Here is a 27,168-nt window from a genome sequence, read left to right on the forward strand (position 1 = left end):
CAAACCCAATGTGTATCTCTCTCCCCCCAGTGTGGTTCCCAAGTACTCAAATATGTTTGTGGAATGAAAAAATGACCACACAGACTCACACAGGGCTCAAAAAGAAGTTCCTTGCCTTCTCTGTATCTCAGGGGCATGGCCTGTAAATTGGAGAGATTCATGATCAGACTGTTCTTTCCATAGCGGGGAGGCTGAGAAATAATTTCCAGGTCAAAGGTACAAGCATTGCCAAGCATGAGGGCTCCTAACCATTCCCTGTGTCATGACCCCCACATTCACTAAGTGACTGAGAGAGGGTATCCTCAGAGCTAAGCAGAGAAAGGCATGAGCATGAAGATCCAGGCTGAGAGAGAGGGGAGAAGGTTCAGACATCAGAGGACATCCTGGGGACCGCAGTGGGCAGTTTACTCCCATATCCCCTCATGAGTGCCACTTGTTCTTCATGGGGAACCATTCACCCCTCCCACTCGTGAACCTGAGCAGATACTCACCCAGTGGCTGGATAGCAGAGGGGGCGTTGACACTCTGGCCTGTTGGATCGGGGACTGCTCCTTGGCCATCCAATAACGACTGGACTGCCAGGACAGTCTGATTGTCCATTCCTGAAGAAAGAAATGCAGCCTCTTTGGAAGGTGGGCCCAGCATCCTGCTCTTACTTCACCCTTACAATCCAGACCCACCGCAAGGCTCCTGTGGCAGACACCTGGCTGTGCCCCGATATACTTCCACTGCAATAGAACCCAAGACTTTGGCTGAAAACGGCTCCAGCATAAAGATTACACTTCCCACCTGATCCTGTAGCCAAGGAATGTCAAAGTTCTGGCCAACTGGATATAAGGAAAAGTATTACCTAGTAGCTTCTGGGAAGTTTTCTTAAAAGCTGCCTGGTAAGTTTTCTTAAAAGCTGCCTGGTAAGTAACCCCTTTCTTTGTCTCACCTTCCATCCTGCTTCCCAGAACCTTATAGAACACAGTCACACTAATTCTGGGCTGTCTTCCTCCTGACTCCTACATGAGAGAAATGAACTTCTGGCTTACTTAAGCCACTGAAAAGTTGTGCTGCTCTCTTCCTCATGGCTGATTCTAATCCTGAATTACACAGCCCCTCTGGAAATCATGTTACCAAGTCTTCCCCATCCATGCCCCACCAATCTGTTTTGCACTCAGGCATCCTTGCTTCCCTTGTTTTCCCATGCACGCTTGTCTTTTCTGTTCCTCAATAAACAGCATAATTTGAATTTGTGTTCGGGGGACCCTTGAGAAGCTGACTACTTCCATGTTTTCCAATTGGTTGTCACTGTTGAGGTTCATAGTAGTACACTTGCCCAGCCATGTCACTCGCTGAAGGACAGACCTCCCCACATCTAAGTGGCTGCCAAGGTACATTGCCTTCCTCCCAAATAACCCAGAGGGTGCCTCCTCCTCTCTGTTCCCACAGCCAAGACTCTGCCTCCAACCTCTGAGCTCTTACCTGCATGCCTGTCCCAGCTTCTAACTGCAGTGCAAATTAGAACCATTAGCTCCTGCAGCAAAGTGAATCCATATTTTCCCGTCACAAAGCAGGCTGCGTCCCTCCTCAGGCCAGCCCTTCCCTTCCATTCCCTCCTGCTCCCTCAGAAACCACTCACCACCAACTGACGCCTCTTCCCCCACTGTGCCTGAAAGCTGTCCTTCCCATGAGCAGTGACACAAGCTCAGGTCTCTCTAGAATGCCCTCCCTCAAACCCATGTTCCCATCTCTCCTCCCTTCAACATTAAGTATCTGATGAGCGCCGTTTACACCCTCCATCTCCTCTGCCCACCTTCCAGTCCTCCTTCACCCACTCTAGTGGGGCTTAAGACCCCACCATTCCACCAAAATCACCAAAGATCACCTGTTAGCCCTGGACTTTCCTTCTTGAAACACTCCCTTCTCTGGCTCCAGGACGCCACCCTTCCTTCTGCCTGGACTCTCTCGCCTCTCCCTCTTATACTATCCCTAGGCAATCTCACTTTCCCCCAGGCTAGCTCTCCCTAATATTGGAGCTCCAAACCTAGGGTTCATGTTTCCCTGAATGAGCTTCAGTAAATCTTCTATTACTTCATGCAAAACTGTATGTTATCATTTGTGTGCAAATCTGTACATGAAAATGCATAGCAATTTTATTTATAATAGTAAAAAAACTGAAAGCAACTCAGATGTCCTTCAGTGGGTGAATGGTTAAACTGTGGTATAACTATACCAGGGCATACTACTTAGCAATAAAAGGAACAATTGATATACATAACAGTATATGAAATCTAGGAACTATGATGAGTAAACACAGCCAATCTCAAAGGTTATATATGATTCAATTTACATGACATTTTTAAAATGACAAAATTTTAGAAACGGAGAACAGATTAGTGGTTGCCAGGCATCGGGGAAGGAGGTGGGTGTGGCTATAAATGGGCAACACCTTGTAGTGATGGACTTGTTCTGGGTGTTGACTGGATGTGATATGACAGGATAGTTTTGCAAGATATTTCACTGGGGTAATTAGGTAAAAGAGTACGTGGGATCTCTCTGTATTATTTCTTAACTACTGCATGTGAAACCTCAGGAAAAAAATTATTTCAAAATTAATACTTTAAAAAGTATTGCCTGTTAAAACTATGGAGCCAATGAAAAGATCAGCGGTTGTCAGGGATTGCGGGGGAGGAATGAATAGGTAGAACACAGAGGGTTTTTAAGGTAGAAAATACTCTGTGATATTACAATACCAGATACATGTCATTATATACATTGGTCCAACAGAATTCACATCAAGAGTGAACACTGAGGTAAACTATGGACTTTGAATGATAACGATGGGTCAATATAGGTTTGTCCTTGCTAACAAATGTACCCTTCTGGCAAGTTACGTTGATAATGGGGGAAGCTATGCATTTGTGGGTTCAGGGGGTATATAGGAAATCTTTCTTCATTCCTCTCCACTTTGTTGTGAACCTAAAATTACTCAAAAAAGGCTTTTGTAAAAAATACTGCCTATCTAAACTGAACTCAAACTAAATGTTTCACCCCCACCCCTAAGTTTGTTCCTCTTCCAGTAATCCTCTTCAGTAAGAACAGGCACCACTATCTACCCCTGGGGGTCCCCCTGATTCTTCCCTCAACCTATCTTCCCACCCTCCCCCTATTTCTAGTCCTTCAGAAAGTCTAGCCTATTTGGCCTCCCAAATATCATTCAGATCCACTTTCTCTCCATCCCCACAGCTTTCCCCCTGGCCCAGGTCATCATGAGTTCTCAGCAGGGCAACCGAAGCTATCTCATTTACCTTCCTGCTTCCACTCTGCCACTCTGGCCCCCTCCAGTCTGTTCTCAGGGCAGCCAGGGTGAACTTTATAAAACATACATCAGATTGTGTTGCTCCCCTGCTGAAAATCTTTTCTTGGCTCCATACTGAATCAAAGATAAAGTTCAGAAGCCTCATCTCTACCCACATGAACTGTGAATCCCGGAACTCCCTCCAGGGCTTTGCAAATGTAGTTCCCACTGCCTGGGTCATCCTTGAATCCCCACAGTTCTGCTGCCTTTCCTCTAGCCCACCACACATCACACTGTCCTAGCAACAGATTTTTCCTTTAATTTCTTCATCACTCAATACATGAACACATTCTTGCAGTAAAAATTCCAACCATGAGGAAATCCATGGAACCTAAAGAGAAAGCAGGCCTCACCCCACCCTATTGGCCTTCCAGAGGGAACCACCACTGACCTTGGCCCTCCACATCCATCACCAATCATAGTAGTGAATGCCAGCTGAGGTTATGTCTTTTACTGTTTACTTTTTCTGTAATTCTGTAATTGCTTGTTCTGTAATTTCTGTCTCCCACCAGATGTGGCACAGGGGCTGTGTCTAGCTCAATGAGTATTCCTAAAGCTGAACCTCTCCAGATGAGGGGGAGGGTTACCCGCATTTCATGGTGAAAACCCTGATCCTCCAATAAGTAGAAACATGGCTGAGAGCTCCTGGGGAGTTGCAGCAGCAAAGCCTCAGCCACTTATCACTAGTCCCGCCTACTTTTAGTCTGCACTCCAATTATGTATCCACTTAGGTTATTACCCGCCTCTAAGAACACTGGTAGGTCTGTATTCCCCCAACATCAATTCTGTGGCATGGTCCTGAAGTCGCTCAGGCTTCCTCCATGACTCCAAGCAGACCCTCAGAGTTTGTTGTCTCCAAAGTCCACAGTTCCCTGCACCTGAGGCCCACTCCCATTTTAGGATCTTGCAGAGCATAGGGTAATCAGTCAGTGCCCAGTGTTTGCTGGTTTTGATGTTGGATAGTTTTTTGTGAGTGAATGCTGGGATCCTGTCTCATTGAAACCGAAGAATGGAAGCACGGAACAAGGAGAGGCAAGGAGTTGTACAAGAGGATAGTTTATTAAAAGCAAAGGGTCCGAGTTCCCAAGTGGGAGGGGGTCCCAAATGGGGTGCCCTGTGACTGAGGCAAAAATTCTTACTTTTATACCTTCCCTTGCCTGCATAGGGAAGGGGGCTGGTGGCTTCTAATGGAATTCACCTATTAGGTTTGTCCTGTTTGCACATCCTGAAGGGATTATTGAAATAACCCATTCCTGTCTATCAGGTCTGCTCTGTTTGCCCTGCCAAAAGGAATTTATGAGATAACTTACCGTGTTTCCCAGAAAATAAGACCTAGCTGGACAATCAGCTCTAATTGTCTTTTGGAGCAAAAATTAATACAAGACCCGGTATTATATTATTATATTATATGTAAGACCGGGTCTTGTATTAATTTTTGCTCCAAAAGACGCATTAGAGCTGATTGTCCAGCTAGGTCTTATTTTCAGGGAAACACGGTATTAACCTCAGGGCTAGTTCAGAACCTGGAATTTCAGGATATGGCTGTCTTTTGCTTACTCCACCAGGGACCTCCCTGTCTACCTAACCACCTGCTAACTAACCTGTCTCAGTTTGAGTCTGGGAGCACCATGTCCCAGCAAAGCACACCTTTGGCACCCATTCTTTCTTGGTCTGAGTTTATAAATCTCTGCACCCCGGGACGGTGCACAAAGTGAGCACCCAGTGTTTGCCAGTTTGGTATGTGTGCACCAAGTCCTGGCCTTGCACGGAGGTGGCGACTATCCTTTCCTATCTTGAATTTGAGAGGCTGTCAAAGCACAAGGTACGCAGTCGCGCTCAATACAGCAAGTTCTTCGTGGTCAGGACGCCTGGCTGCCCCTCCGCCCCGCAGCCGCTCCCACGGTACCCAACATGAGGCCCTGCCGGAGCCTCGCGTCCACAGTGCGACCTCCCTATCCACGCCGCGATTCCAGGCCTAGCCGGCCCCACCCTCCTCGGCTGTTCCCTTTAGAAAAGCCCTCCCGCCCAGCCGGCGGCTGGAGCTGTCCAGGTCACAGGCCCCCCTCCCGGCTGGGCCAGCCCTCCCCGGCTGTTCCGGTCCCGGTGCTCCCCCCCGGGGCCTTCTCTCCCCCGCTGTTCCCTGTCCCTCCCCCGCCGGGCCTCAGCTCCCCCGGCTGTTCCGGTTCAGAGGCCCGCCCAGCCACCGAGCCTCCTCTCCGCTGCTGTTTGGTCTCATAGCCCCCACCCCACCGCCGGGCCTCAGCTCCCGCGGCTGTTCTCTCCCGCGCCCCTCCCGCCCTGCGGCTGTTCCGGCCCCGGTGCCCTCCGCCCCGCGGCCGCCGCGCGCCCTGGGCCCGGCGCTGCGAGGGCGCGGCGGGAGGGGGCGCAACGCGGAACAGCCGCTTCCCTCGGCCGCTTCCCTCGGCCCCGCCGCCGCTCACCCTCCAGGGCCTCGAAGATCGTCTGCGCCATCTTGGAGCCGCCGCCGCCACGGGAGCCGAAGTGGGGCTACGCGAGCATTGTGGGAGCCGTGGCAGTGGCGGCGGCGGCGGCGGCGGCGGCGGGGTCGGGGCCACCAGAGGGCGCCCGGGAGCCGCCGCCCGGTCTGGGAGCCCCCAGTCGGGGAAACCTGGCAATGGCCCACGGGACCACTAGCATCCCGGGACTCCCCCAGCTCCGCCTGGATGATCCAGTCACCAGCGCATGCCCGCCTTCATTCGAACCCTCAACTTTGCACACCGACCCATCGCCGCCACACTCTGGACCTCCTGTGCTATCTAGACCCCCATCCCCTGCCACATCGGACCTAACTCCCCAACTCTGACAGGTCTCCACCGTACGTGAGACCCTCAACTCTGTAACGGACCTTATTCCCACTGCACACAGTATCCCCCACTTTTGCAAACCCTTTTCCACCTCACCCGGACCACTCAACCCTGCCAGGAGGAACTCCAACTAACAGGACCCCTGCCCCAACTGTGCAACAGAGTCGCATCCCTTGTCATAGACTTCTCATTCCCCCCCTCCCACAGTGAGCCCTGTCTCGGTCTGTTGGGAGCCACCTGTCTCTCCTCGTGTAACACCTCAGCCTAGTGTTAATTCCTCATCATCTCAGAGATTCACCAATGGCTGTTTCTTAACCCCGCATTTCCACCTTTGGGGGATCTCCATTTCCTCTTCATACAGACCTACATCGCTGCCTCTTGGACACTCCATTTCTGTCACATAAACCCCCAGTACCTGCCTCAGCAACCTCCAGCCAAGCCTCACAGAAAGCCCATTCAGATCTCCCAGGGATCCTCCCACCTCTCATTCAGACCCCTGACATACACACACACACCCACACACACACACACACACACACACACATCTCTCATCTTTGTGCTCCACCAGCCCCTCCTGAGGGCTTACTATATACACCAGGTCCTATAAATAGCTCCAGGAATACAGTGGTCCTTTCCTATGGAGTTAGAGTTAGGGGGAACACACAAGTATTAAATCTTAAATATTATTTAATTACAAGGTGTGATAGTGATTTCGTTGGGTGATGAGGAAGAGTTGGTGTGTTGTGCGAGAAGACGGAACCAGGGAGGTGCCATCAATCATTTCTCCCACCAGCGTGGCCAACTCCTTCTACAACTGGACTACCATGGATTTGACTCTAAATGTTCTCATTAGATTTTAGCCTCATCCAAAGCAATAATAAAAATCACAGTTTTCATTTTCTTATATTTAATAAATATGTAACTCCTAAAAGTAAAAATATTTGTTCAAAGCTCCTCTGTCTTTCTTGAACACTACCAGCCACTGTTCCTGATAAATTACCTCACAGACCGTCTACTTACACCCCCCTCAAGGCTTATTTCTACTGGTGAATTCCCCATTCTGCCCTGAACACCATCCCTGTGCTCCCCATGGCTACCTCCTTCCCCTCCCTTACCCCCCCTTGCACAAGGAGCCTTTTCACTTGCCCCCCACAAAGAACCCCCCCTCCTCCCAGACTCCATGCCCCACCCTCTTTCCTGGGAACCTTGGAGACCCAGGCCCCACCTCAAGCCCTAAACTCCCCTTCCCATTGCCTCTCTGGCAGGAGTAGGGCCAGGGTTCCCTCCTCCCTTTCTTTTCTTTAATATCTCCATTGATCCAATGGTCTCAGATTCTCATCATCTGTCCCCTGCAAGAATTCTTCAATATAACTGTTCTTTTCTTAATTATTCTAGTAATATATTAGTACATTCCTATTCATTTAATTAATTTAAAAATATTTATTGGGCACCTATTGTGTGCTAGGCACTAGATGCTGGGGACACAGCCATGAACAAAAAGATAAAAATTCTTGCCTTCATGGAGTCATAGTTCAGCAGATGAGATGGGCTGTAAAAAAGAGCGAGGGGGGGGGAGAGAGAGAGAGAGAGAGAGAGAGAGAGAGGTGCTCTGTGACTTGAAACATTTTTTTTCTGGGAGAAGGGGAAGCCTCCTTTAGACAGGGTGGTTAGGTATGGCCTCTCTGAGGAGTTGGACCTGAGAAATGAGATGAAGTCAGATGGAGAGAAGGGAACAGAAAGGCAGACCTTATTAGTTATATCATCTTGGGCAAGTACAAAGGCCCTAAACACCAAAATGAAAGGAGTCCAAGGACTGTAAAAATGTTGATAGGGTAATAAGTGAGGTATGAGTACAGGGGGATGAGGATGGAGAGATGGACAGGGCCACAGTGAGGGTCTGGATTTAGATTCTAAGGGTGATGGGAGGCCTTGGACAGTAAAAGAGTCTACCAACATAGGCCTTGGCAGCTTTCCATGTATTTCTATATATCCAGGTGCATATGCACATAGTTGATTTTTATCAGCTCTTCAGGCCTTTGCACATACTGCTCTCTTATCAAAATGCCAGTCTTCCACACTCATTAGAAACTAGCCTTCTTGCTTCCTCTAAGACGCTTTGCCTGATTTCCAGATGAGATCTCGTTCCCTCCCTTGCTATTCTAGTTTCTCATGGTACTTGGTACACTGTGATAGTGTTCAGCCCTTGGAAGTTGGCCTTTTCTCTAGCCCCTCAATCGGGAGCCCTCTGAGCAGGGGAAGGGTGCTTCATCCATTCTGGTTGAAACCCAGATCCTGGCATAGAGGTAACCTGGGAAGTGCTTGTTGACTGACTACCTGACTGATAGAACAACTGAATGAGCTTTCAGGGAGGTTCTCCAGTAGGTTCCCATTAGGCTGCCCCCACTCCAAACTTTCCACTCCTTCACTCCATCTCTTCCTCCACCACAATCCATCAGTCCTATGTCCCATTCCCTCATTGCCAGCTGGTTGACACATGCAATCACAGCTTAGAGACTCCTGGAGTAAGTAATGTAGTAATTCCAGGCATGGAGCCAAGTAGGGAGGAGGGAACATTTGGGAAACTTCTAGTGTCCCTTCTTCCACAATAAGTGCTCCAGCCACCCCAGAAAAGTTAACTTCCCTGTGGGGAGAGGAGAAATCATGAGCAGCTTAAACCAGACTCCCAGCTGCAAGGGGAAGAAAGGAAGGACACACAAAGCAATGCTGGGCTCTGACACCTTGTTAGGTTCATTGGTATTGGTAGGAGACAGCAAAGCATGATGGTTATTATGGCTGAACTATGTCCCCCAGAATTCATGTGTTGACATCCCTATATGTTGATACCCTACTACTCAGAATGTAACTATTTGGAGATAGGGTCTTTAAAGAGGTAATTAAGGTTAAATGAGGTCAGCTCTTTGAGGAAGACGTGGTCGCAGCTTCAGCGGAGCTCCATTCTGCTGGCTCCTGCTCCTGACTCATCACTGTTCCCTCTCACCGAGGAACAAGTCGGTCAGGAAGCCATGTAGCAGCCATGGCACTTAAAGATACCAGAAAGATATCCATGGAACCAGAGGTGGCGATTCACTGAATTAGAATTACTTAACCAGCCACAACGTAAAATCCTTGAAGAAGGTGTGTGCTGACTTGATCAGAGGCACAAAGGAAAAGACTCTCAAAGTGAAAGGATCAGTTCTAATGCCTACCAAGACTCCGAGAATCTCTACAATAAAAACTCCCTGTGGAGAAGTTTCTAAGACTTGGGATCGTTTCTTTCAGATGAGGATCTACAAGTGACTCATTGACTTGCACAGTCCTTCTGAGATTGTTAAGCAGATCACTTCCATCGATATTGAGCAGGAGTCGAGGTTGAAGTCACCATTGCAGATGCTTAAATCAACCTTTTCAATAAATTGACCGTCAGTCATTAAAAAAAAAGATTAAATGAGGTCATACAGGTGGGCCCTAATCCAATATGACTGGTGTCCTTATAAGAAGAGGAGGTTTTGATACACATAGACTGAAGGGCAACTGCGTGAGGACATGGGAGGAGCTAGCCACTGAAAGTGAAGGAGAGAGGCCTCAAAAGAAACCAAACCTGCAGACACCCTGATCTTGGACTTCTAGTTTCCAGAATTATGAAAAAAGAATTTATGTTGTTTAAGCCACTCAGTCCATGTTTGTTATGGAAGCCCTAGCAAACTAATACAGTGGTTAAGATCAAAGACTCTGAAGCCAGGGGTTCTGGATTCCAATTCTGGCTCCATGACTTATTAGCTATATCATCTTGGGCAAGTGGCTTTTCTTCTCTGTGTCTCAGTTTACTATCTGTTAAGTGGGAATGATTATAGTACCTACCTCATAGGGTTGCTATGAGAATGAAATGGTTAATGAAGCACATAGAAAACAATTTCTGGAATACAGCAATTACTCTGTAAGTACTTGTTAAGTAAATAAATTTGATTTTACTGGGTAAGATAAATAAACAGGCCCTGCCCTGAATAATGTACAATTAAAAAGGGTCATCAAGCAATAAGTGTTGCCATATATCAACTCTTTATCCGGGGCTCCTTGAGATCAGAAACTTATTTATCTCTGTGAGAAAGGGCTTAGCAAAAGACAGCACCCAAGAAGAACTTGCTGATCCAAATAGTTTCCAAACACCTTCTCCTGGTGCTGGGTCATGTGTCAGGGCTTGGTGACTAATTCTTCATGGGTGTGTTAGGTGATATTTCTAGAAGTTCTATTTGGTTCCTTTTCAAATTTTTCATGTTTTTAAAATAGTTTTCTGTTCTCTGTAGCTATTTTCTAGATTTAAATCTTGTGTGCACAATTTTTAAAAACCTGTGTCTGTAAATCACAATACCTGAAGTCTATATTGATCTGTTCCTCTCAGGTTATGTCTATTTCTTCTTCATGAAGTCTTGGGTGCCTGGTTTGCTCTGACTATGTGCTGGTCATCACCTTGAAAAATTATCTGTGGTGATTACCTGCAGCCAAAGATAGATCTGCCTGTCTTCATAGAGGCTTTGCATTTATTGTCTGTTGCCAAAGGTTTGGGGCACTTCCAGTCAGTTATCACCTCAAACCAGGTTCTCAATTCATGGCTTGCGATTTCTTGGGCTACCAGGCTCTACTACTTACGGTGAAAAGGGACTTATCAATGGTTAAAACTCCCCAAGAAAAGGTTTAAAAAAAAATTCCTGTTCCTTTTTCTTTATCTGTTCTGCTCAGCACCAAAGCAACCTTTTCTGAACTGACTTGGTGTCGTGCGGGAGACCCTGCTCGCTGCGCCATTTTTCAGGCGGGGTGGCCTGCGGGGTCTCTGCTCCCGCTCCCCACACAAGAACGCAGGATATGGCGAGGCCAAAAAGGAACACACACGGAGCCATAGGTAGGGGAGTCATACCACTATGGTCTCGCTGGAGGCTGGGTTCACCAGACGTGTGACCTGCTGTCCGCCTTTCCGCCAACCGACCGACGACTCTCCTCCACTCTCCTCAACTCTGTTTCTCTGCTCTCTTCTGTTCTCCTCGGCTCTCCTCTTCCGCTGTCCTCGACTCTGCTCGGCAATCCTCGGCTCTCCTCCGTAGCCGCAGCAGTTATACTAGCAGCCGATTGGCTAACCGGCCACAGCCCAAGGCCAATCAGCCACAGCCGCCGGCCATCCACCACCAGAGCCAGCACCCTTCCACGTGAGGCTGAGAGCCTGTAAACTACTTTCTGTTGCTCTGTCCCCACACTCCACCCCTACAGGATCTCGCCTCACAATCTACGCGACAAGCGTCTTCCGCGAGGGTCCCTGTGCCGTATTAGCCTACTGACACCTACTGACACCTACGGACGAAAAGAAACGGTAGTCTTAGGAAAAACCAGGCATCCTCAGGTACTGGGGACTGTCCTTTGTAGGGCGAGGGCTCCAAGTCCTCCCCTCTAGGCAGAGCACTTGGCTCAGCCTGGGCTACAAGCTCCACAGGCCCCAGGACCTGTTGTAGCTCTGTGCTCAAAGGGCTTGAACTAAGGGTGCTACGTTGCTCCAAGTAGGCACCCCACTTGACGAGGGTGGTGGTCTGTGTCACCCCCGTTTTGGGTCCCAGGGTCCATGTACGGACCCACCCCTGGACAGGATAGGTTGTTCGAACCAACACGCATGCCGTTCCTGTGATGGCTTCTGTGGCCACTAGGGCTGCATACACAGCAGCCAGCTGTTTCTTTATTAGAGAGTAGCGAACCTCCACTCCTTTCCATAATTGGGACCAAAATCCCACTGGCAACCGGAGACGCTCCTGCCGTTGCCAGAGGCCCCATCCGTACCCCTCTTGAGTTACGTGAACATCAAGTTCAAATGGGCGGCCGGGGTCCACTACTTGCAGAGCCTGTGCCTGCTGCACTGCCCGTTTCGTGGCAACGAAGTCTTGCTCTATAGCCTCAGTCCAATCCCATGAGGCCCCCTTTTTTATCATATTGTACAAGGGCCTTGCCATTTGTGCTAAATGGGGTACAAACGCCCACCAATATCCTAGCAGACCCAAATATGTCTGCAGTTGAGAGACCTTGGTCGGTTGGAGGAAAGGCAGTGAGCAGGGTCTCCCGCACGACAAATGGTGCAGCGAGCAGGGTCTCCCGCACGACACTTGGGGCTAGTGGTGTGGGGTATGTAGTAGGTTCATATCACATTAAACTTTAGGGTAAAACCCTTTGGGGTCTCAGCTTAATGTGAAGAGTTTCTTCTATAAGACTCCCCACCTAGGGCAGGCCCAGGACTTTCACTTCTGTCCTTCTTGCCCTATGTGGTTGATGAGCTGAAGCCCACAGGTTCAATATTGGCAAATGCCCTCATATCATAAGTAGCATTGGTGCTCCAGTATTGTAATCTTTGTGTTAACTGGTTATCAGCTTTCACCCAATAATTGGCCTAGGCACTCCTCAGGCTTTTTAGTATTTTAGTATCAGAGGATATTTTTATATTTTATTTAACAACGCCACTATTTTCAGAGGGAGGATTACCTGAATTAAACCATTACTGAAAAAAGAAAGTCCATCATTACTGAAAAAATAAAGAAAATCCAGTTTTAGGAATAAAATAGGCCCAGTGTAATTTCTCCTTCATTGATCCCTGACATTATCCCCTGACACTGATACAAACAACAACAGAGATAAATACCACATAGGCCAAGTATGAGGGGACACCCTCACAAGTTACAGCCACCACTCGACATGTAGCTGTTATCCAATGACAACACACCGTAACATCATACATAAATGTCACTCATCAATGCGCTTGTAGATAATAACCCAAACTATACTGCTTTAACAAGCATATGTTGGGCACCCACCATGTGCTAAGTAATGGGGTTACAGCAGAAAACAAAACAGACAAGGTTTCTGTCCTCATGGAATTTGCAATATGGTAGGGGCAATAGATAATGAACATGCAGCAAACAAATCATTTCAAAGAGTGAAAAGTTCTATGAAGAAATAAAAGAGGATAATGAGTCAGAGTGGGCAGTGTTACTGTAGATAGGATATCGAGGAAGACCTCTCTGAGGTGGTGGCATTTGAGCTGACACCTGAAGGCTGGCTGAGAAGGAGCCAGCCATGGGAAGAACTGGGAGCGATGCATACCAGGCAGGGAAATAGCAAGTGCAAAGGTGCTGAGGCAGGAGCGTTCTTGGCATGTTCAAGGAACAGCAAGGAGGCCAGATTGGCTGGAGAAGAATGAATGAAGGGGAAAGTGACAGACGTGAGTTTAGGTAGGGAAGCAGGGGCCAGATCATACAGGGTCTTGTGGGCCGTGGGATGGAGTTTGGATTTTAAGAATAAATGTAAAACATTGATGGTGCCGAGTGATTTATGCTCTGAGAAGATCTTTATGATCAGTTACCCAATCAGAACTATCATGCGTAAAGATGAAGCCTGGCTCCTCGCAGTGTAAACCATCCCAACCCTAAGGAGGGCGGTTCCTTTTTCAGGAAACTTTGGAAACTCACTGGTGACAAACTTGTTCCAAACCAGAAAGAAACACGCTTTCTAATTGGACAAATCTAGGCGTGTGATTCTAACCTTCCTTACTTCGAGTCTGGCGGAGCCCACTGTGATTGGTTACAAGCGCTCCTTCTCTTCCAATTAGACCTCTATTCGGGAAAGTATGTACATCGCATTCCGCTTGTGAGATGGATGAGCCCTATGATTGGTTCTCCCTGAATGAGTGACAGCAGACAGAGCTTATGGTCGTAAAGATGCGGTGACGCGCCTCGGCGCTGTGGGCCTCTTGGTCCTGTGCAGCCTGAACCCCGAGCTGTCAGTGCAGGTTCGGCTCGGTTCTCTACACCCCGCGTGCCACCGGCGCTATGGCCGCCCCGCCGCAGCTTCAGGCTCTACTCCTGGTTGTCAACACACTGCTGCGCAAGCGCCGCTACCACGCTGCGTTGGCCGTGCTCAAAGGCTTCCGGAACGGGGCAGTGTGAGTGGGGCCGTAGGGTCCGGCCGGGGCTGAGGGACGGGCCTGGCTGGGATCGGCGTCGCGGGTTCCCGGCCCCGCGCCGCTGCGCTGTGTGCCCTTGAGCAGCCCTGGTGTATCTCTAGATCTCAGTGTCCACCATCTGCCCAGTGGGCGCTGGATTTTGGGTCCTTAGCGCCTTCTGAGCCGGGGCTCCCAACTGCGCTTTTTCTGGGTCCTTCGTGCTTTGCAACCTGGTTGTCTTTTCTTGACCACCTCCCTTGTCAGTCTCCGTATCCCCTCCCTTGGGCCCAGTTTTGCCCTCTCCCTACCCCCGACCCGCTGTGTGTCCTTGGCCCGCTGTGCTTCAGTGGCCCCATCTGCACAGTAGGAAGCTGGACTCTGGCCTCTAGCAGTCCTTTGCTTATGCTCCCCCCATTAAACTGCCGGTGGGCTCGCATCCTGATTCTCACTCCCCTTCTGTATGACTCTAGCGCTAAGTCCCTATCTAGCATACAGGACTTATAGGGCATAAGCCTCAGGCGTGACAATGAATGTTTTAAAAAGCGGCAAATACAGTATTTGTTGCACAAATTGATTTCACTCTGGCCATCAGACTTGCAGGAGAGAGGTCTTGGGGTCATTTTCCCTGGTTAGTGCCTGGAGAGCTCAGCCTCCTTTAAACCTCATGCATAACAGCTATCATTTATTGAGAGCCTACTGTGCCAAAACTGGGGACACAGAGCAAAGATCTGTGTCGTCCTGGAGTTGGCATCCTGGTGGCAGCATGCCACTAGGATGTGGACTGCCTGAGTTTGAATCCTCGTGCCACCTACCTGTGTGATCTTGAGCAAATCAGGTAGCCTCTCTAAGTCTTAATTTCTATAAAATGGGGATGATAATAGTATTTATATTTTACTGTCAAGATTGAGTCAATCTGTGTGAAATGCTTAACAAAGAGCCTGGGACAAAATGTAAATAAAACTGTTCCCTGCTGTTATTATTGTTACATTCACTTGGACACCTGCCTGGATCACTTTCCTCACCTTATTCAGGCTTCTGTTTATATGTCACTTCTTCAGTGAGGCCATCCCTGAGCTCCTCGCCTCCTTCCCTATTTAATTTTCTTCATAGTACTTATCATCTGACACTAAGTAGTTCATTCATGTATGTATCCTATTTTTATACTCTGTCTCTCTCACTAGAAAGTGAGTTTCATGGGGACAGAGATTTTTATCTATTTTGTTCCTTGGTGTATTCCTAGTACCTGGTACATAGTAGGCTCTCAAATATTTATTGAATGAATGAATAAGTGTGCAAAGTAGGAATTGCCATTGTCCCCATTTTCCAGATGAGAAGACTGTGGCTCAGAGAGTTAAACTCATTGCTCATGATTATATTATTTGGTTAGGGTCTGAGCCAGCATTCAAACCCAAGGATGCCTGACCCCAACACCCAGCTCTTGGCTTCCATGGACACCCAGTTTTTCGGGTAGAAGTTGATTCCCACTGTGTCTGGCCAGATCATATCAGCCGTACCTTGGTATGACCAGGGTGGAATGAACCCTGAGATAACATCAGTGGCCTTTTGCCAAAGTATTCTCAGGACAAAGCAGGAGTGAAAAGGAGTCACACAGGCCCTAGTGCCAGTGAGCTTACCCAGTGCTGGCTTTGTACACCTGCTACGACTTAACTCTTTCTGTGATCTCAGGAACCTTCCCAGCACTTGCTAAGGTCAGGCCCTTGGGCTCAAATCCCAGTTCTTTAATTTCAAAACTGGGTCTCCCTCGTCTCTTCTGGCCTCAGTTTCCTCCTCTGTAAAATGGAAACCAACTCACCCATAGAGGGGTGCCCTAAGCAGTGATTTCATCATTTGGTAGTGCTAAGACAGCATGCCCACCTACAAGGATCTGGTGTCCAAAAGGGAGACTGATCATTAAACTGCCATGTCAGTACAAGGTGATTGGGAGTGCTGTACAGAGGAGGTGATGGTGATATGAGGTGTAATAAAAAACTACGGTGAATGTTTAAATTTTAAAAATTTATTACAATAATAGACACAATTGCAATTAATCCCCCTCAAAATACTCCCCTTTGCTGCGAACACACTGCTCCCATCGCTCTTGCCACTTTCTGAAGAGGGTTTGGAAGTCCTCTTCCATGAATGTCTTTAGTTGCATTGTCATAGCTGCCTTGATGTCCTAAATCGACTCAAAATGTTTTCCTTTCATGGTCATTTTGACTTTCGGGGGGAAGAGCCAGAAGTCACATGGTGCCAGATCTGGGAGAATAAGGTGGATGATGACACACCGTAATGTTTTTATTTGACAGAAATTACTGTACCAGAAATGATGTGTGACATGGAGCCTTTCTGTTCTGATCACAAAATACAGCGAATGCTGTTGCCAAGTGCCATCCAACGGAAAGGCAGGATCTTCAATATGGGAAGCAGCACGTGGAACCTTAGTAATGGTGTGTGACAAGTTTCAACTTGTTTGGTGCAGTTAGGTGGGAGCTATGGTTGAGAAAAGGTATGTTTTAAAGTGTGCTGTAAATCATTCTCCATCATGACAACACTCCGTGTCACACATCACTTCTGGTACAGCAGTTTCTGCCAAAAAAACATTACGGTGTGTCCTCATCCACCTTATTCAGCAGATCTGGCACCACTTCTGGCTCTTCCTCAAAGTCAAAATGACCGTGAAAAGAAAACATTTTGAATCCATTCAGGGCATCGAGGCAGCCACAACAGCGCAATTAATGACACTCACGAAAGAGGACTTCTAGAACTGCTTCAGAAAGTGGCAAGAACGAGGGGGATAAGTGTGTTCGAAGCGAGGGGGAGTATTTTGAGGGGCATTAATAGCAGAGTGTCTTTTACTGTAATATATATTTTTTAAATTTAAACATTCACCATATTGTTTGATCACACCTCGTACTCTGAAAGCTGAGTTGTAATTTGCCGAGGGGAGAAGGGTATCCCAGGCAGAGGGAATGGTTTGAACGAAGGCCTGGAGGTTGAAAAGAATATGGTGTTTGTGAAGAAGGCCATCCATTTAGGGAGGCAGACTTGGATGACTGAGGCATGTGAACTTTGTAAAACTGAACTCATTTGGATGTTCCACTCCTAAATATATTAATGTATGGGCATCTCTAAAAATAAGAGCATTTTCCTGTATGGCTAAATGATCATGATTACATTTAATAAATTAATATTAATCCCATAATGTTGACTCCTGTCCAGTCGATAGACACATTGTCCCAGTTTTCCCCCAAATGGCCTCTACAGCTAGTTTGTCTAAACCAGGATCCTCTAGGACATCACATTGCACCTGTGATTATGTCTTTTAAGGTCTTTTAAATCCGGGGCATCTTTTTTTTCCGGGCACAGCGTAATCCCGTGAACAGTAGTAACTGAGTTTGGGGACTTTGGAAAGCGGGCCTGGCAGGTGTAGGGACATCGAGGCTCTGTTCTGCTTGTGCTGTGGCATAAGGAGGGGCCCTTTTAGCTCCGGTCAGCGGGAGGAGGCTGAGGGCTTCTTTGTTCAGAAGGAAAAAGAGATGACTTCGGAGGAAGTAGGGCAGAGAGCTTGCTGGGGCCAAGACGAGGTTCCTGCCCACTGTAAAGCAGGGGAGAATACAAGCAATTCAGCATGGCCACCGCAACCATAAAACCGGCTTTAACTTGTTAACATTTTTATTTCTTTATTTTTTTATTAGGTCACACATTCACAAAAGGTATAAAAAGTTAGGTGCTTCCAAGTCCTGCCCACTCTATCATTCTGTCACCTAGTCCCCCTCCCTGGTAGTGACTCCTGTGCCCAGTCTCATGTCTCCGCCCAGAAATACTGTCTGCCTAGACAAATATATATATTCTCCTCCCACACCTTTTAAGCAAGTTGTATTTTGAAATAATTTTAGATTAATAGAAGAATGTCCTCATTTTACACAATTTTACATCGTACACACCTTGCTCTAATAAATCCTGCCGTGCACATCAAGCCTCCTCATTCTTTCACCCCTGTGTGGTATTCCACTGAATGGTGGGGCCATTATTTGTTTATCCAATTCCCCTGTGGATGGACGCCGGTTTGCTTCCAGTCTTTTGCGGTTTCAAGCTTACAGTGAACGTTCACAGATACCCATATGACAACAATATATGGCTCATGACAGTTGTCTCCGGGAGGCTGTCCTGGATTTTTAGACCTTGTAACCTGCTTAGATGAGGGCCTGGCAGCTGGAGAACTTGGGGGCGGGGAAGGGAGTTCAGTAAAGAAGAACAAGAAAGGAAGAGACACTAACATTGGTTGAACTAGGAACTTTCACATGTGCCACATCCTTGACTGTCAGAAGCAACTCTGAAATGGAGAATACTTTTTACTGAAGGGAACTTAGAGAGGTTAAGTGATTGATCCAAGTTTATACAGCAAAATGTGGCAGGACTTAGGCACCAAATACTATTTCCTTTCTACAACCCACTTTGAACTTAGGTCTAACTTGAAAGCCAGCATTAGTTCCCCTCCCAAAATGATATTATGATTAGGGGTAGGGAGAGGGAACAAGAAGGCAGAGATACAGCCCAGAAAGAAACTGTGAATACAGTGACGCTACAATAACTGTTTTCTCTTTTTTCCACAGGTATGGAGCCAAAATCCGGGCCCCTCACTCACTGGTCATGACCTTTCTCTTCCGGAGCGGCAGGTACCCACCCCTTCTGCACACCCCTCAATCGGGAAGAGAATGTGGTCACCCCTCAGTGCTAGTACTGTTGTAGCAGCTTCCTGGCTGGGTCTAACCTGTCCCCACCACCACCTTCTAAAGTATAACTTTGATTCTATTATCCCTGCTGGAAAAATGCCCCTGGCTCCCACAGCCCTCCAAAGAAGCCCACCTTCCAGGTGTGTTCTTCAAGGCCCTCTGCAGTCTGACCTCAGCTGCATCCCTACCCTACTCTCTGCTGTTCTCCCTGGGATGCCCTTGGCACACAGGCCTTGCTACCATTCCATGCGCATGCCACATGTAGTTCTACCTCTATACATTTGCTCATGCAGTGTCCCCCACTTCCACTCCAGCAATGCCCTTTCTTCTTCTACCCCACCTTTATTTCCTTCCTGGCAACCCATACCACTTCTCTGAGGATCACTTTCTCAGAAAACTGTCCTCCAATAAAGGGAGGTCTATGACCTCCCTTCCTTCCTCTGATTTCTCATAAGTCTTCCCTCAGGGCACTTCTCAGAAACCACTTTTGTAGTTTTTAATGTATGTAAACTTATAAGAATCACACATGGACAGCCTTCTGGCCAAATCCAGCTTTAAGATTCTCTTTTTGTATTTTTTGTTTTGGTTTTTGTCCTCCGAATCATTTTTTTAAAAATGGACCTCATTCATTCATTCAGTAAATATTTATTGAGCACCTACTATGGACCAGATACTGTTTAGGTGCTGGGGATACAGCAGTGAACAAAAGCGACCATGATCACTGCCCTTGTAGAGTTTGCATTCTAGCAGGGGCTGGCAGAAAATAAACATAATAAATAAGGAGAGTATATGGTACATTAGAAGGTGATACAGACTGTGGGAAAGAAAAATAAGAGCAGGGAAAGGGGATCAGGAGTGTTGGAGGAGGGGCAACCTGCAGAAATAAATAGGGAAGGCCTTGATGAGAAAGTGATACTCAAATACAGACTTTAAGGAAATGAAAGAGTTAACCAAGTGGGTATCAGGGGAAAGAGTGTTTCAGAACAAAGGAATAGCCAGTGCAAAGGCCCTGAGGTGGGATCATGCCTGGTGCGTTTGAGGAGGCTGAAGCAGAGGGATTGGAAGGGAGAGAACAAAGAGGAAGATCACAGTGGCCACCTGGGTCCATCCCATCCAACTTTAGGCCATAGAGAGGAGTTTGGCTTTTCCTTGAAATGAAACAGGAAATTGTAAGGTTTTGTGCAGGGATGTGCCACTATTTGACTATGTGCGAGTGAAGAATTTGCTGCCAGATTAAGAACAGATGGGAGTTGGTGGCCAAGAGCAGAAGTAGGTGTAAAATAGGAGGCTATGGCTGTAATCCAGGTGAGCAACACTGATGGCTCAGACCTCGGTGGTGACAATAGAAGTGAGAAGTGGTCAGATTCTAGAACTGATTTGAAGGCAAGGTTTGTGTCAATACTGAAAAACTGGGAAATCTAACTTTCTTGTCTTAGAACTGGCAACACTGGGCCCGTGTTCCTATGGGGCGAGAACCAGCTGACGCCTGGCTGTGCCCACTCACCTGGCAGATTTCAACAGGTCCCAGTAGACCCACTTGAAGGTCCTCATCTAGCCTTGAGGGCCCTTGAGCTTACTATTCTTGAATTGATCTCCCAGAGTACACTCTGCCCTTCTCTCTGTGTTCTCACTGCCCTTGAGTGATTTAAAGGATTCATCAGTCGACTCCCTCCCCTACTTAAATGTTTGCTTTTCTCAGGATAAAGACAACACTTAGCATGGCACCACCTCGCCCCCCACACCCCCTGCCTCATTTACCCACACGTTCTCTGCTCAGAACTTGACGGTTTCTCTCGGTTCCTTTTACTCCCCACTCTGGACCCTCCTTAGGACCTTTGCACCTGCTGGTCCCTCTTCCTGGGCTGCAACTCCTCTCCCCTCTTGCCCTCACTGACTCCTCATTCTTCAGATCCTAGAGTCAGCTCTTGTCAGGTCAATGTTTGACCCTTGTTTTAATGAAGTAGGAATATTTTTCTGTGAGTCTCCAAAGATGTAAATGATGTTGGATCTGCTAGCAGTGTCGGGGTGCGGGACGGGATCGTGTCTCGTGAAGCCAAAGAATGGACACCCAGACAGGGAGGGGCCAAAACTTGTAAAGGAAGAGAGTTTATTAGAAGCAGGAGAAGAGGTTGCAGCTCCCGAGTGGGAAGGGGTCCCGAATGGGGGGGGGGGAGGCGTGACTGAGGCAAAAGCTCTTACTTCTGTACCTTCCCTTGCCTGTTTGGGGAAGGGGGCTGGAGCCTTCTAATTGAATTCATCTGTCAGGTTTGTCCTGTTTGCTCATCCTGAAGGGATTAACAAACCAAACCATTCCTATCTATCAGATCTGCTCCTTTGTCTGGCCAGAAGGGATTTGAGATGATCTATTAACCTCAAGATGTATTCTCATATCTCTGTTCTGGAGTGAGGGAGACATCCCAGGACCTGGAGTTTCACGATATGGCTGCTTTTTTGTTTACTCCACCAGGGACCCCCCTGTCTACCTAGCACTCATACTAACTTACCTGTCTCATTATGATTATATTTTCCTCTCCCATTAGATCATAAACTCTATGAGGGCAGTAAGGAAATCTGTTTTTTCCCCAGTATTATATCCCCAGATCCAGCACATAGTAGGCACTCGCTCCCTCATTCATTTCTTCACATGTTCACTCCCAAAAAATATTTACTGAGCACCTACTATATGTCAGGCCCCAGAATGGGGCCTGAAGATGAGCACGCCAGATGTAGACACCACTCTCTGGTAGCTTCCACTGGGAGGGGGCAGGGGAGGGGTCATAATAAACAAGCATATAAATGTTAGGTGGTGATAACAGCAATAAAGGAAAAGAAAAGTAGGTTAAGGTGACAAATGTGATGGGCATTCTTTTATGTAGGGTGATCAGGGAAGGCCTGTCTGAGGAAGTGGTATAGAGATGCAGTAAAGGCCTGAATCAAGTGAGGCAGCAGCCCCCAGGACGTGGAGGCTAGAGGCCTGGGGTTGAATGAGCATTGGCTGTGAGCTTCTTCCCTTCCCTCGTTCAGATTTGCATGCCCAGTGGGTGAATGCCTTTGGAATGGCTGGGCCTGCGCTTATGGTAGCTCTCTGTGTTTGTGCAGCCTCCGAGAGAAGCTTCAGGCCATTCTGCAGGCCACGTACACCCATTCTTCCAACCTGGCCTGCTTCGTGTTCACCTACAAAGGGCTTTGCGCCCTGCAGTCCCACGCGCAGGGTGAGACCTACCAGATGCACTCATTCCTGGCTGCCTTCATCGGAGGTTGGCTGGTATTTAGAGATAACAATAACATCAACAGCCAGGTAAAGATCCTCTCCAGGGATGCGGGTGGGGGGCTGGCTGGGGCCGGTGGATGTGGTTCAGGTATGAGTTGGGGTGGGGGTCGAAGATGAGCTCTTGGTTTCCTTCTAAGTCTTAGGGTCTGTGACTCACCAGTCCTGTGACCTTGGGTAGGTCACTTCCCCGTTTCCCCATCGGTAAACCAAGCAGCTTGTTGGAATTTCATGATTCTCGAAATCAATGTATGTGCTGCTCTCTGGGTCAGAGACTTTTTTTTTTCATGAACTGCTCTGCAGTGAAATAAGAAAAAAGAAAAACGATCCTGGAGTATGATTTTCTTAAAACTAAATTTATTATGCTCAAAGAATTGTCTGTTATTCTGTAACTTGCCCTTTTTCTGGGTTCAAATTGTTGTTGTTTTTTTAAATGTTATCTTTTTTTTTTTATTTGGGGAAGGGGAACAGGACTTTATTGGGGAACAGTGTGTACTTGCAGGCCTTTTTCCAAATCAAGTTGTTGTCCTTTCAATCTTAGTTGTGGAGGGCGTAGCTCAGCTCCAGGTCCAATTGCCGTTGTTAGTTGCAGGGGGTGCAGCCCACCACCCCTTGCAGGAGTTGAACCAGCAACCTTGTGGTTGAGAGCCCACGCTCCAACCAACTGAGCCATCTGGCACTGGCCCATGTGGGAATCGAACGGCAGCCTTCGGTGTTAGGAGCACGGAGCTCCAACCGCCTGAGCCACCGGGCCGGCCCGTTTTGTTGTTTTTAATGGAACCAAATGCTAGTTGTTATTGTAAAGTCCTTATTTACCATGAAAATTAACAGCCCCTCTGTTTGCCTCCCTCAAATTTATTAAATACTGGGGGGCGCCAAAAAAAATGTATACATGTTTTAGGGTGGCCAGTTAGCTCAGTTGGTTAGAGCTCAGTGCTCTTAACAACAAGGTTGCCAGTTCGATCCCCACATGGGCTACTGTGAGCTGTGCCCTCCACAACTAGATTGAAACAACTACTTGACTTGGAGCTGATGGATCCTGGAAAAAACACACTTAAATAAATAAAATGTTAAAAAAAAAAATGTATATACGTTTTAAGAGATGTGATCTATGCTCAAGCAGTAGATCGCCGTAATCAGAAGTATCTGGACGCTGATGGTAACCACTTTGAGCACCTCTTATAATTGCAGAAGTCAAACGTGACTTGTATTCATCCTTTGTTATTGGTATATATTATTACAATTAATACAGTTTTTTCCTTTCTTAAAATGTGTATACATTTTTTGGCACCCTCTGTATTTTTAAATTATAAAAATAGTTTTATTTTTGCATTTTTTAAAATGCAGATTAAGCACCCTCTAGGTACCTGGCATACTTCCAGGTATTATACTTGGGATACATCATGGTAAAAATAGAAAATAAATTAAAAAGAAAGTTCCCGTCCCCCTCCAATTGTCAAGACACTGTCCAAGGACAGTCACTTTAACTGTGTCTTGTGTAGACCTTCAGAAATTGTCTGTGCTCGCGTCAGTGTACATATCAGGAGTTTTCCACCAGTGAGATCATGCTGCACTTTTTTTCACAGAACTGTGTTATCTTGGAGACCTCTCTTGTGAGTCCCTCATCCTTTTTGACATTAGAGCTCTCCGCTGCTGGATGGATGGACCAGGCTTGATTTCACCTCTGCAGGGACATTTAGGGAGTCTAGCCTTTTGCCATTACACACATGCAGTCTATATCTTTGTTTGGACGTCTTCTTGTACATGTGTCTGTCCATCCGAAAGTTCCAAGGCATGGAACTGTGGAATCTGTGGATATGAGCATTTTGTATTTTGAGAAAATTTCACCCGTTTTATTTTTGTTAGAAATTCCACTGGTCTATGAACTTCCAAAGGTTAGGAATCCTGGTCATACCATCTCCTTCACCCTCCCTTCCTTTCCCTGACCCCTGGCAACAACTATTCTGACCTCCATTTCTAAAATTTTGTCATTTCAAAAATGTTATTAGATAGGTAGAGTCATTACAATATGTAATCTTTGAGGATTGGCTTTTTTCACTCAGCATAATGCTCAGGAGATTCGTCCAAGTTGTGTGTGTCAATAGTTCATTTCTTTTTATTGCTGAGTGCTGTTCCATCTCATGGATATACCAGTTTGTTTAAACATTCACCCCTGAAGGACATCTGACTTGTTTCTAGCTTTTGGCTATTAGGAATACAGCTGCTAAGAACATTCTTGTGCAAGTTTTTAAGTGAACATCAGTTCATTCCTTTGGGATAAATGGCCAAGAGTGCAATTGCAGGACCAAATGGTACATGCATATTTAGTTTTATAAGAAACTGGCCAACTATTTTCCAGAGTAATTGTATTATTTTACATTACCATCAGGAATATACAGGTGATCCAGTTTCTCCACATCCTAGCCAGTATTTGGTTTATCACATTTTATTTTTTAATTTTATCCATTTTGATAAGTGTGTAGCGCCATCTCATTGTGGTTTTAATTTGCATTTTTTGATGGCTAATGATGTTGAACATCTTTTCATGTGCTTATTTTCCATTTGTATAACCTCTTCAGTGAAATATCTGTTCATGTCTTTTGCCCATTTTCTAACTGGATTTTTTTTTACTATTAGTTTTGAGATTTTAAAAAGTATATTCCAGATACTAACCTTTGTCAGATATGTGTTTGTAAATATTTTCTACCAGTCGATAGCTTTACTTTTCGTCCTCTTCACAACCGAAAAATTTTTAATTTTGATGAGATCCAATTTATCTATTTTTTTCTTTTATGGATGTATTTTTTGGTGTCAAGTTACCTTTTAGTCTTGAACCATGTACGAGTAAATATACTCATTTAAAAACATTTTTAATGAAAAAGAATAATAAATTAAAAATGTAAACTAGTAATATTAAAATACCTGCTATATACTATTTCAAATCATCTTGCACACCAGCTTTGAAAAACACTGATCCAGTAGGGTGACATGGGGGTGGGAAGAAGGTTCCCAGTGGCTGTGCCCGCCTTTAATCCCCTGTCACTCCCTCCCTGCAGATCAGCATGTACCTGTTGTCTCGTGTCCTGTTTGCCCTGTGCCGCCTGGGCGTGGAGAAGGGCTACATTCCCAAACCCAAGTGGGACCCATTCCCGTGGGTCTCTGCGACGGTGTGGGGGCTGGTGCTGTGGCTCTTTGAGTACCACCGGCCCACACTGCAGCCTTCGCTGCAGTCCTCTATGACCTACCTGTACGAGGACAGCAATGTGTGGCACGACATCTCAGACTTCCTCATCTACAACAAGAGCCCTGCCTCGAAGTAATGTGACCCTGAGAGACTTATGGATGCTTTTACACCCAAGTAGTCTCCAGGCGATATCCAGCTGTGACTCAAGATTGGCTCCACCGGTGAAACCTTCCAGAGGATCCTGCCTTCTCAAGATCATGGCTCTCAAACTCCAACTTTTATTATCCCAGGGTTCCATTTTCCGAAGCAAAAGCACTGACTTTCAAATCCCATTAGGTACTCGTGAATGGTGGAACAAATGGCCGAATCAGGTTGAGAAGCCTTGGGCGTGGTTCTAGCTATGCTGCTGACTTCTGTGACATCAGGAAAAGTCACCCCTTCTGGGCCTCAAGGGTCATCAAGCTTAAAGGAGGGCCCTGAAAGTGGGTATGTTCTTCGACTGTTCTTATGTAATAGAGGGTTTCTTGCTGCTGGGCAGTGGATTTGCAAATACGTTTTTACAAAATATTAAGTTCCTTGTCTCAGGTATTCTATTGGAGAAGCTCCAGAGTTCTACTGTCCAATAGAAACACAATGACAGTCATATATGTAATTGAAATTTTTCTAGTAACCACATTAAAAAAAAAAGTGGAAAGAACCAGATGAAATTAACCTTAATTATTTATTTTAGCCCAAATTTCTAAAATATTATTATTTCAACATGTAATTAATATAAAAATTAATGAACTAGTTTACATTCTTTTTTCTTGTATTAAGTCATCAAAATCAAGTGTGTTGTACATTTACAACACATTTCGGGTGCTTCGTAAATAGCCACCTGTGGTTAGTGGTGATTATATTGCACTATGCAGATATAGAACAATCACAGAAAATTCTAGTGGACAGTGCAGATATAGAGCTAGAGGACATGGGTTTGAGTTCCCACTCCACCACCGTGTAACTTTGAGGAAGGTTCTTGACCTCTCAGAGCCTCAGTTTCTTGTAAAATGAGGATAATCGTAATACTACCTGGTGTCCACACTGGACTTGTGTACCTACAGCTTTTGCTACTACGATTAATCACATGCATTTAGTGAGCTCCTACTTCCTCCTGGGTGCTTTGCACTAATTATTTTTTAATCCATACAGTGATTACCTTGCAGGTCTGTATTTTGATCCTTGTTTTATAGACGTAGAAACTGAGGATCAGAGATGGGAAGTAACTTGCCCAGGGTAACACAGTGTGGTAGTCCTATCAGGGTTTGAACCCAAATCAAAGCCCATGTGTTTTTCAGTGCCTTACTTTAAATTTAGAAACCTAAGCTAAACTATGCAAATGTTAGCTAGTTATAGGGTCTGTTCCGGGGGTGGGGTGGGGGCTACAAACTCAAATGCCTACATGAGCCTGGCAAGTGGCATAAATGATAATGTTCTGGGTTCTCCGCACGATATGCTGTAGGGAGTGATGGGGGCGTGATGAACTGGAGACATGTGCCAATCTGATTTTTTTAAACTACCATGCTGGACAAATTAAACAGGTCTTCAGGAAGACTTGGTCCATGGCTCATCAACTGGAGAGCCTTGATCTAATAGGAATACTTCAGTCTCTTTTTATATTGTAGAAGTTACTAGTAGAAATGTGCACGTGAGTCACTGGATATCTTATTCAAATGCAGATTCTGATTCAGTGGGTTTGGGGTGTGACCTGAAAGTTCTGCGTTTCTCACAGACTCCCAAGTGACGCTGCTGCCTCTGGTCTGAGTCACACCTTGAGTAACAAGGTAGTAGGGGATGACATGGGGCCAACCCG

The 27,168-nt window shown here is 46.5% G+C and overlaps 2 protein-coding genes and 1 pseudogene across 3 annotated transcripts in view; 2 read left to right on the forward strand and 1 right to left on the reverse strand.

The window, feature by feature from the left end:
- ZNF341 (zinc finger protein 341) overlaps window positions 1-5,957 on the reverse strand; it is a 44,677-nt gene extending 38,720 nt beyond the window's left edge. Inside the window, exons 1-2 of one of the 2 annotated variants that reach the window (XM_074318292.1) lie at window positions 5,788-5,956; window positions 492-602 (exon numbers count right to left, since the gene is read on the reverse strand). In XM_074318292.1, coding sequence (XP_074174393.1) covers window positions 492-602; window positions 5,788-5,818 — 142 coding nt within the window. In that variant the 5' untranslated portion in view covers window positions 5,819-5,956. Of the gene's footprint in view, window positions 1-491; window positions 603-5,787 lie in introns of both variants that reach the window. The other variant, XM_019733882.2, reaches the window with a different exon arrangement.
- A 3,248-nt stretch (window positions 5,958-9,205) lies between these two features.
- On the forward strand, window positions 9,206-9,566 carry LOC109448526 (small ribosomal subunit protein uS10; annotated as a pseudogene).
- Window positions 9,567-13,912: 4,346 nt separating this feature from the next.
- Window positions 13,913-26,016, forward strand: PXMP4 (peroxisomal membrane protein 4). Its single transcript, XM_019733918.2, has 4 exons — window positions 13,913-14,134; window positions 18,748-18,810; window positions 21,967-22,165; window positions 25,192-26,016. Exons 1-4 carry the CDS (start codon window positions 14,022-14,024, stop codon window positions 25,453-25,455), a joined length of 639 nt encoding a protein of 212 aa, XP_019589477.2. The 5' UTR covers window positions 13,913-14,021; the 3' UTR covers window positions 25,456-26,016.
- Window positions 26,017-27,168: the final 1,152 nt, after the last annotated feature.

The sequence above is a fragment of the Rhinolophus sinicus genome, linkage group LG13 (genome assembly GCF_036562045.2).
Source record: "Rhinolophus sinicus isolate RSC01 linkage group LG13, ASM3656204v1, whole genome shotgun sequence".
Lineage (NCBI taxonomy): Eukaryota > Metazoa > Chordata > Mammalia > Chiroptera > Rhinolophidae > Rhinolophus > Rhinolophus sinicus.